Source organism: Thunnus albacares, chromosome 9 (assembly GCF_914725855.1).
Source record: "Thunnus albacares chromosome 9, fThuAlb1.1, whole genome shotgun sequence".
In the NCBI taxonomy this organism is placed as follows: Eukaryota; Metazoa; Chordata; class Actinopteri; order Scombriformes; family Scombridae; genus Thunnus; species Thunnus albacares.
Genome location: NC_058114.1, coordinates 27,400,441 through 27,410,756, shown reverse-complemented (window position 1 = coordinate 27,410,756; position 10,316 = coordinate 27,400,441). Strand labels below are relative to the sequence as shown.

General features: G+C 43.1%; 1 protein-coding gene across 2 annotated transcripts in view; it reads right to left on the bottom strand.

Annotated features, from left to right (window-relative positions):
* Window positions 1–2,647: 2,647 nt before the first annotated feature.
* The window catches only part of nhsa (Nance-Horan syndrome a (congenital cataracts and dental anomalies)), a 60,222-nt gene continuing 52,553 nt past the window's right edge, over window positions 2,648–10,316 (bottom strand). For both annotated transcript variants that reach the window (XM_044360855.1, XM_044360856.1), the window contains 3 exons: window positions 7,025–9,841; window positions 6,332–6,455; window positions 2,648–6,253 (listed from right to left, as the gene is read on the bottom strand). In XM_044360855.1, the coding sequence (XP_044216790.1) occupies window positions 5,623–6,253; window positions 6,332–6,455; window positions 7,025–9,841 (3,572 nt within the window). In that variant the 3' untranslated portion in view covers window positions 2,648–5,622. The remainder of the gene's footprint in view (window positions 6,254–6,331; window positions 6,456–7,024; window positions 9,842–10,316) is intronic.

The following is a 10,316-nucleotide window of genomic DNA, read 5'->3' as shown; positions in this document are numbered from 1 at the left end:
AATGAACCCAAATAGTGCTCAAATATCATGAACCATAATATCTACCATATATTGTAATAAAAGTTGTGAGAATGCACAGAAATAAAATGCTTTATAATGTATGATAGGGTAGATTTCTCAGTGCTAAAAGGATTTTTACAAATTCATTTCTACTTTCATTTTGAACAATACTCCACACAGTGTTTGCTTTGTGACTAGCTGATGACATACGCTGAGGAGAATGGAGTTTGACGGAGAGGCAGCTGTGGATGAGAGTCTGGTGTGACAGGCCCTAGTGAGCAGGATCCCCTGGGTCTCCATATCAGTCCCAGCCAGCCTCGGGCTCTCCGTCAGAGCCCCGGGGGCCTCTCCCGCAGGGAGGCTGTTTAATGCACTATAATGAGCCTCACAATATACCCTGGTGGCATAGTGGTGACTTTGGTGTGGTTACCTCTTCAGTGTCCCTCCCCCCACCCTGTTTCCAGTCAGTATTGCTCACATGTGGGAGTACAGCTCAGTTTAAGACTCAAGTGTGCTGTTCTCCTGATGTCCAATCAATACTTTTTTCACTAAACCAGAGAGAAAAATGAAAATTAGACACAGTTTTCCACTTATGTTTGGCAGGAAATACCGTGCAGGTGTTCTCATTTGGACAATTTTCTTGTTCATTTATGCCTCACATGCTGGAAAAATGTGTCACTATGAATAATCCTGAATTTTCACCTTACTTTCCTCATATGAATTGGACACATTGTAGTCATAGCCCCCACACTAATACACAGTGTGTGTGTTCAACCTACAGTTACTACTTACACATAAATCCTCCTTTGCATTGAGTGCGGAGAAGCTGTGTGTGTTCTTTTGAAGGTCTTTGCTCGCCCTTTGTCCCTGTTCTTCATAATCAGACCAAGATAAAAGCCATGTTGGGCTGACATTTGCTTTTAAGGCCTATACAATATCTCCTGTGCTGCCTTCAGAGCCAAAGAGCATTTAAATGATACAAAGCCAACTGCACAACACAAAGACAAACACTGAAAGAAACACATCTCAGAGGAGTGCCACCATCAAAAGCCCTAACTGGTTTCCTCATCCTCAATTCATCACATTTTTCTTGAGTACCAAAAATACTACACCATTTTTTACGTGTCTACACCGCCGACCACTCACGCCATGCCATCCTGTCTCTGATGTTAATCGAGGTCAGGGTTCACGGTCAGCGTGCCCTTTGACGGGTACCCACTTGGGATACCAAACAGTCCGGGCCTTTGTTTACCTTTTCTTTTTTCCTTCGCTCACAATCTCAGCTCAGTCGACATGCACTGAGAACAAGGCGTTTTTGTCTGTCACAGGCCCAGTTTGACATGAGCCAGAGCAACAAAAAGAATTCTCACTGACTTTAGAGCTGGAGCACAACCATGAAAATGACATGCAGAAATGACACGTTAATAACTGCCGCTAAGCCACAAGTCACCTATGTAGAGAGAAAACTGTTTAGAATTGGACATATATCTTTGAAAAAAAAAGCCCCAGCTGTGTTATTTCTCTGACCAGGACACAAAGAAGCCTAATTTAAATGTATACTCAATTTGCATTAAATTACCCAGTGGAGGTTCTGGTGGATTCAGCTGAAGAACACCCTCTAGTGTTCACTTTAAATCAGAGGCCCCTGCAGTGAGACCCCACACCCCACCCCTGCCACCAGGCCCTGTGCACGCTGAATCAATAAAAGGCAACACGATCATAAGAATGTGGTAGCATCACAACATAAGAGAGCAGAGATGAAAAAAACTGCAAGAGCTTTGACTATTGCTCATATGTTTTGAGGTGTTAATTCTCGCTGTTTTACAGTCAGATTAAGAAACAGCAAAACACACATAAAGGCAGATGTGCTTTAAGTCATGGCAGTCTAAATACGCTATAAATATTAAACATTTACTGTACTATGCAAGACATGTGTGTGAAATATGAAACCACTGTGTGTTTTTACTCCTTCCAGTTTGTTTTTGAATTGTTTTAACCCAACTGTCATCAAGCTCATATCACCCAGTTCTTCACTTAGATCTATACAAAATAGATCATACATTTGATTTTTGTCTTTTTGCTTTTTCTACCAACCTGTGAAACCAAAGGCAAATTGTAATTGTGAGAAATGTCGCCATCTAAAGGTTTAAAGATAAAACTAACACTTTAACAACTTCAGTAAGATGTTTTGACTTGTCACAGCAGATAAAGCACAGGTGGTACTGATAAAATTAATGAGGGCGCTGTTGTATTTAAGTGTCCCAATAAGCCATGACAGTATGACAGTGAGCCAGCACGTGTAATACCACATACACTGAAACTGAATCAGCTAAATGGAATTCAGTCATTAAGTTTATTATTAATAAGTGTGTGTTCCAAATACCACAAAAGTACCAAAACCAACAATGTGTTAGTCCGTCTCGCAATACTTTCTGACATTATGAATCATTTCATAATGAAACTGAACTGCTCCCTCCTTAAGATCTAAATCTTTCTGGTCACAAATGTTTATTTTCATTTTTGAAAGAGGTGCAGTCATTTCCTAAAACAGTTGTTAACAAATGTTACTCAAACAGGAGTAAATAGTCAGTTTATTGGGGACTATTTGCAGCAGCGGATTAATACACATTTGGTGCACCAGTGAGTATTTGGTGCAACAGGATGGTGTTTATTTGTCTTTAAGTCAACTACAGTGGCCTTGTTCATTGTAATGAAGCAACATGTCACCCAGTACAACAGTGTGGCTCATTGATGCATTTTTAACCATTCTTGGACAAAAAAGAGCTTTATGGCACAGAGGGATAAGCCGTATCAGACTTTGGATACATAGGAAATGCTTGTTTGTAGGATCACTTTTGGTCTTTTCATGGGATTTGTTGACAATGGGAGAAATATAGAATATCACTAGACTTATACTTTAATCATGAGATGTTATTTTCACAGAGTTGTTATGCAGCTGATAAAAAGAGCAAATTAACATCACAACTGACCCCAAGAGTCATTTTCAATCGCAGTCACATTTATTTGTCTTTTCATACACTTTTGCTAAGCAGCCTCTTGTGCTAGCAGTTGGCTTTGATAGGATTTACTATGGGATTTCCACAATGCTTACTAAAAAATAAATACAAGACAAAGTGTTCCACAGCTCAAAAATATAGTACAAAGGTTTGAAATTAATGTAAACTTTGAAAACATGTTGTTTTTTTACATAAGAAACAATTCAACAACCTTTGTGACCATTCCAAAAGTTATCATATTTACAAGTTTGTACAAAAAAAAAAAAAAACAAAGCTGATAGCTACAGTATAGAGGTTGATCTGAAGTCCAAATGAAATTCATCTAGTACCATAAGTTACACTGTAATTCTTCTTTAGTATTGGGTTTTATGTTTTCAAGAACATTTCAGTCAAGTAAACAAGAAGAGAGAAACTGTTCGATGCCATTAACATGTACACGTTCTAGCCTTTGGCAGAAGCATCTACTCCACTCCTAAAGCGTACTCAAGAGTATGATTATTGTTCAAGGGAAGTCAAACAGCTCCATGTAAAGGTCTATAAATATCTCCAGGTACAGCAAGAGACTTGAAACTTCACAAACGTCACTTTATCAGTGCAAAAAAAAAAAAAAAAAAATGTTGGAATGAAGGCTCACAGACATAATCCATTGTGTACCCTGTTATATGTCATAGAAATAATGTAGATTATTTAAGTTATAAAAGCTGTCTTTTGAGTTGTATGAAGTTATTGAAAGGAATCATCCATCTGTGGTATTTATTAAGGCCAAAATCAAGCTGATATTTACACTCCCATAGGGCAATATGGCTACATAGACTCTGTCAACTTTGCATAAGGGTTGCTGCGATTAACACCGTATACTTATTATAAAATCATTGTGAATACATGGGACAAAAAACAGACTCAGCGTGTCAGGGTTACAACTAAAACCTCACTTGTAGCTTATGACTGCTAATGCCATCTTTTAATGACAATTATGAGTTGCTTTCCTACTTGTTCTCTGCAACCAGTGTCTCAAATACGTTTTAAAATTTGTCTCTTATAAACAAAATAAGTATCTGAATAAAATAGGCTATTTAAAATACCAGCAAAGCATTGCATAAGTTTCGTGTAAAGATTTCAGTTTTACGTTGGTGTAGACTTATTCTGTGTCAGTTAAAAAAATAAATATATTTAGATTGTTACAACACAGAAAAAATATGAGACCATGGCGAGTTATATTTTTGATGGGGAGAAAAAATAGATGAGCATTTGGTACAAAATAGCAGCAAATGCCAGCAAAATCCAGAACTTTCATCTTTTCGTTACAGATGATAACCTGGCTCCAAATGTAAATCCGACATCCACCATCAAAACCTAAAAAAAAAAATCACACACCAACACTTAACCTGCTGAGGCCCAAGCTGCTTCATCACTTATTTTCTTCTTGTTGAACAGAGTAAAATAAGGCATATTTGATCCTCCTGAACACTTTCCACTTGCCTCTTTCGACGATTCGTAAACACACCATGTCAGCAAACCAGAAATGACCATTATTACTTCTTTTTTTTTTCTTTTTTTTTTTTTTTTTAAAACACATATGACCTCCTTGTTCTTCTACTGCTCTCCTGTTTCACAACCTCCAACTTTTTAATCACTTCTTCGACTCCCACGTTAGCACCTGCTCCCTTCCCGTCTCCCGCGATTGTCAAGTTAGTGCTTGGCTTTGACATTTCCTGTCTCACCTCTAATTACTCTTCTTATTGCATGACAGTTTTTAAATGTTGTAATAATATGCTATCTTTGATATAATTTACTATATGCTTTTAAAAAGGACTAAGTAAAATACACAAAAGCATCACACAAAATACAGCTTTTCAGCCATATGAATAGATGCACTGAGGCTTCACATTTTTTTTGCTCCTGTTAGTCCTGATGTTCACTTGGGGGTATCAAAATTATTCAGTAAACTGCCTTGAGGAAATGTACAGATTGTGTCTAATTGCATAGGTATTCACAGAATACATACAGTAAATACAATATATTTTTCTATTTTCACAAGATACTGATAGAAAATGTCAAATTGTGGGATTTTTTTAATAACTTCTGGAGAAAAAATTTGACAGCAGAACAGCTAAGATTAAACATGAATGTGTCTAACATGGCTTTGGCTTGACAACAGCCACAGCTATGTTCAAAATGTGCCTTAAAGTAACCAAGCAAAATGTTTTTTGCTTGTCATTTTTGTTCATAAATCATACTTTTTCACAGAGTGCAGATTCTAAATACTCTGATTCTGTTTCCTTTCATGTGGAGGTTTTTTACACATACTGTATATATGAAATAATTTTTTTGAACACAGGTAAAAGTGTTTAATGTATCCACAGACTAACTGAAAAGGAAACAGCTATGAAACTCAGCCACAATCAGTAAATTCATTATTTCTATAACAAAACGGTTCATCCTAATGTTCCATATACCGCATTAACCTCTTCAATGCCCTCACTATGTCTCATATATATTAAAATTTATTCTGGTCCATTTGTTTGAACTGTAAACTAATTTCATACCTCTTGACAATTCTACTCTCTCTCTGTACTGGACCACAGTTTGAGGTGGATCCTGTTTTCTACGTGGAGCCCTGCGATGAGCGGTCGTCATGAGGGCTCCCGTCTGAGTTCTCTGTCTCGCCCTCTGAGATTGCCTGCATGGGCGCTGAGAACAGTCTGCTGCGCATGCCGTAGCGGCTGCTGTTGGCGGGCGGGGGGATTCTGGAGCGGCCCTGCCTGGAGGCAGCAGACGTATGGAAGGATTTCAGGGAGAAGCCCTCTGTGTTGGCTTTGGGGTAGGGGCTGGAGAGCTGATCTGGTCCTGATTGATCCTGCTGCTGCTGTAGGGGGGAGGCGGACTCTTCAGGTTGTCTGGGTGACTCTATCATGGAATCTGCTGAAGATTTGGGAGTGAGGGGGCTCTTGAGGATCTCTGTAGCTGACATGCGGTAACTAGAGTCAGAGCGGCTTCCCTTTTTAAGCAGCAGCAGTTTGAACTCCTCGTTGGAGGTGCTGGACTTCTTAGCGTTCCTGTAGATGGGCCCGGGGACTCTCTGCAGGCCCGGTGGGGTCGCAGCGGGGGGCGGTGACACCGCTGAGCTCGGGGAGCTCATAGTGCTGCTGGGTGGTGTGTTCCCTGAAGCAGCACTGACGCGGTTTCTAATGCCCAACTCGGTGGAATCCTTCCTTCCCAACACTTTCCTTTTGGACCTGAGAATGAAGACAAGCAATTAAGAATCTCTGCAAACTTATAGCGAACACAAAGAATCTACTTTCCAAAGTGTTTACCTGTGTATCATAGCAAACAGATCCTCAGTGGTCCGAGTTTTGGTGGGTGATAGAAACACACTGTCATCCTCTGGCCTTGACTCATCACTCAGCGGGGATGTTGTGTTGTCACTGGGTGTAGAGTCTGTTAACAGAAATCACTCAACATTCAAATTGTGTAAAATGCCGATCATCAAGTTCCAAGACAGATATCAAAGTCCCAAAGATATTCAGTTTAAAATCATTAAAACAGAGAAAAGCTGAAAATGATCACAGTTGAGAAGTTGGAGCCTGCAAATGTTTGTAATTTGTACTTAATAAATGATTCATAATGTTTATTTAAATCAATATTAGAGGCTTAACAAGGTACAAATATGCAGGAAATTGAAAAAAGACCAGAGAAACATTTGGAAAAAATGTGTTGCAGAAATATGTTTTTTTTTTCTTTTTTCCTTTCCTGTTTATCGTCTTGTGACTCCTCAGATTTGTCATGTGACCCCTTGTGCGGTGCAGACCCCCAGGTTGAGAACCACTGCTCTACACAATTTACAACATCTGTGTTCTTGAACATCATATTGACAATGTGGTTGCTGACTGGTTGGCTGCACGCAAATAAACTAACAAAACTGACAGAGAGAGACAGAGACAGAGAAAAGCAAAAGAACAGAGCTCTGAACAGAGAGTGGCAGAGTATAATGAAACTAAACTAAATACCTTTACTGAAGTAATCCTCTGTCTCTGGTGTGGACTCCTCCCTGCCGTCCTGAGAGGCACTTTCGGCTGAAACACCTGATGACTCATATTCTTCTTTGCTACCTTCCTTACTGATTGGACTTGCTTGCAGAGTCTCTGACTGACCGTCTGTAGCAGGCACTTTATCAAGACTGTTGGTTCTCTTGGGTGAACTGTGCAGAAAAGAGGGAAGACCTGGTTTTATTGGACAAAGTTCTTCTTCAGTCGGCTCAGGTCTTTGCGGTTGTAAAGGCTCGGACTGCGAGCTGCAGTCGGGCGTCTCCGCTGACTCTCTGCACGTCTCTGCTTCATGACTAGTGGTGATCTCAGGGACGTCTATCGATGGCTCCCACTGCAGCCTGAATGCTGTTATACTCTCTAGAGGAGCTGGAGCCTCTCTCGTCTCACTCTGACATGCTGCTCCTCCATCTGCAAGCTCTTCATTTGATGTAAACACTGATTCACATGACTGCTTTGACGGTGTGTGATGTTGATGTGAGTTGTGCAACAGTGCACTCCTCAGCTCTAATGATTTACTGCTGGGAAGTGTGCTAGTTAAGTTCACAGTGGGGCATCTGAATCTGGAGGATGTTTCGTCATTGTGACTTCCTTCATGCTCCTTATTGATGGATCGGAGCTGAACTGAGTGCAGCACAGTGGGTGTGATGGACATGGAGGGGGCGTTAAACACCTCTGAGTTGAGAGGCGCTGCAGGTTTGACTGACACTGCAGGTTTTTGATTATTTTGGTGAGGAAATTGTAACTGAGTCCTGTAAGCTGAAGCCTTGTTGCTGACACTATGAAGGGCACTTAAGTCGAGGTGGGAGGGAGGGATGATCGGCAACTCCAGGTCTCTCTTGGAGGTGGCTCCATCCCTGCAGGACAACGACGAAAGAGACGACTTCCTCTCTGGGACTTTGGGCTTCCTCTTGCCGCTGGCTGGTGACAGCGGCCCGGGAAAGAAGGCGGAGGGGAACGAGGAGGTGGGGGTTTCTGACTGACTGGAGTAGCCGCTGGATGGGCTGGCCAGACCTGCTAGTTTCTCTGGAGATGTTAGCTTGAACTCTCCCTCCACTGATGGAAGTGAGGGTGTGGTGGCCCTGGAGCCAGACTGAGATGTCTGAGACTCAGAGCTTTCCTGCGACTTGATGCATTCGATAACAGTCGTACCCGTCGCTGTGCTGGAGTTGGACAAAGATCGGTAAGGATCGCTGGATTTTAAATCATTCAGGAGCCAGAGATCTGCATAGTCTGACTGCACAACCCCCTCGTCTTTGAATGAATGTGCATCTGTGGAGCTGAACACGCCTAAGTCAGGTAGATCGACCGAGCCCTCAACCCCCCAGACCCTGAGGGGCTCTCTGACTAGTGAGGAGTTTTCTATATGAGAGCCAGACAACATCATCTGCAGTTTCCTCTCCTTGGAAGACAGTGGAAGCTGCTGTCCACAGGTAATCTTTGGTTCTTTCTTTTCGGGGATGCTTCCCTCACTGCATATTTTCCTTAAAGATGAGCTCCTTTTAGGTGGAGACGGCTTCGCCTTTGGTTTCCTTAAAGAGAGGCAGCGTCTCCCAAGAGTCATGTGGCGACTCAAGTCAGACAGGCCACAGTCAGAGCCAGAGGCTGCATAGTTGTAAGTGAAGCTTCTGCTACCTTTAAGACCACAGTCAAAGTGCATGGAGGTGTAGTAGCCTTCAGTGTCTACAGAGTAGTGTGAGACGGTGTCTGCTTTCTCTGACAGCGGCTTGTCAGAGAAGCTGCTCTCACAGGTGGCCATGCTGGTGAAGCTGGGGCAGCCCAGGCTGCTCTCAGCCTCTCTGCTCGGCTCAGGGCTGAAGTCTTGTGGGCGAGGAGGGTCCGGGTGAGGGTAGCTCCACTCCTCAACGGGAGTGCTGACCCCTACTTCCTCTAATATGTCCATAGCTGTGGAGGAGAAGGAGCCTGCCCGCTGGGTCCTGAGGCCCTGGTAGTGGTCCAGCATGAAGCCAGTCTGGTCGTCGTTGGCATGAGTGGCAGCGTTCAGGGAGAGCTCGGAGTCACAGTGTGAGGAGCCGGTGAGTGGTGGAGAGGCTGCCGGGGGGATTGTTTCTGAGGTCTGGGAAGGGCAGGTGGAGCTGCTCCCGCTCCAGTTCCCACTAGAAGACTGGTGATCCTCCTTATGGTCCATCTGGCCTCCTAGCACCCCTGCAGCTGAGACTGAGTGTACTGGGCTACTGAAGGTGTCTGAACTGGATGATATGTCACAGCTGCCCATGTCGACCTTCCTGGGCAGCTGTGATCGGGTTCTCTCTATCCAGCTGCGCTCCGGACTCGCTGACAGCTGCGTGTACTTCAGGCTCACCAGCTGGCGGCCGGACATGGCCTGATCATCCGTGCTCTCTTCTTCATCTTTCAGAATCCGCTCCCCAGGTCCAGGCAGGAAGTCCTCCGTGTCAAAGGGGGAGAGCTCCTCCTCATCATCGCTGTCATTGTGGCTGTTGCCTATCATCCGGCTCCCGTCTCGGGGCAGGCTGCGGGAGCGCAGGCGTGCGCCCACTGAAGCAGTGAACATGGCGTCAGAGCTGTCCTGCAGGGAGGAGATGTTGCCTGCAGAGTAGGAGAGGGAAAGCGGGGCTCCCTGGCCTCGCTGGGCCCTGATCCTCCTCCGAGACGGCGCTCCTGAGATCAGAAAGTCTTCTGTCTGGCAACCTGAGTCTCTGGTGCTGAGATGGCTGGCCAGCTCCTCGTTGGAAGGAGTGATATCTAGGCTGGCATGAACTATCACGGTCCGTTCTCTGGAACCAGGAGAGTCATCGGAGTCTGAGAGAAGAAAGAAGAACAGGTAACAAAAGCATGAGATGAGCACATTTTATTGCTTTTTATACATATGTATAATGTATGTTTCTTAGACTCATATTTCACTATCTCAGTGTGTTTGTCACATTTAAACCTTATATTTGTCAGGGTTTAAGGCGTTGAAAATGAATCACATCATCCCTGGTTTGAGTCAGACTTTTGTTGCATGTGACTGAACATCTCTCTCTCCCCTCACTTCCTGTCTTCTCTCTACTGTTCGCCTGTCTAATAAAAGCTTAAAATGCCCTGAAAAATAACTTAAAAAAGAACAAAGGAAGACTTAAAATATGCCTCAAATCACACGTAGATGTCTTTCAAATTCATACTGTGGGTTAGATTTTAAGTCATAATGGTAGATAATGCACTGATTGCTTAGTAATACTATAAGCATCATTGTTTCTACAATGAAAGAATGCCATAGTATTTATTTTTATCTCTT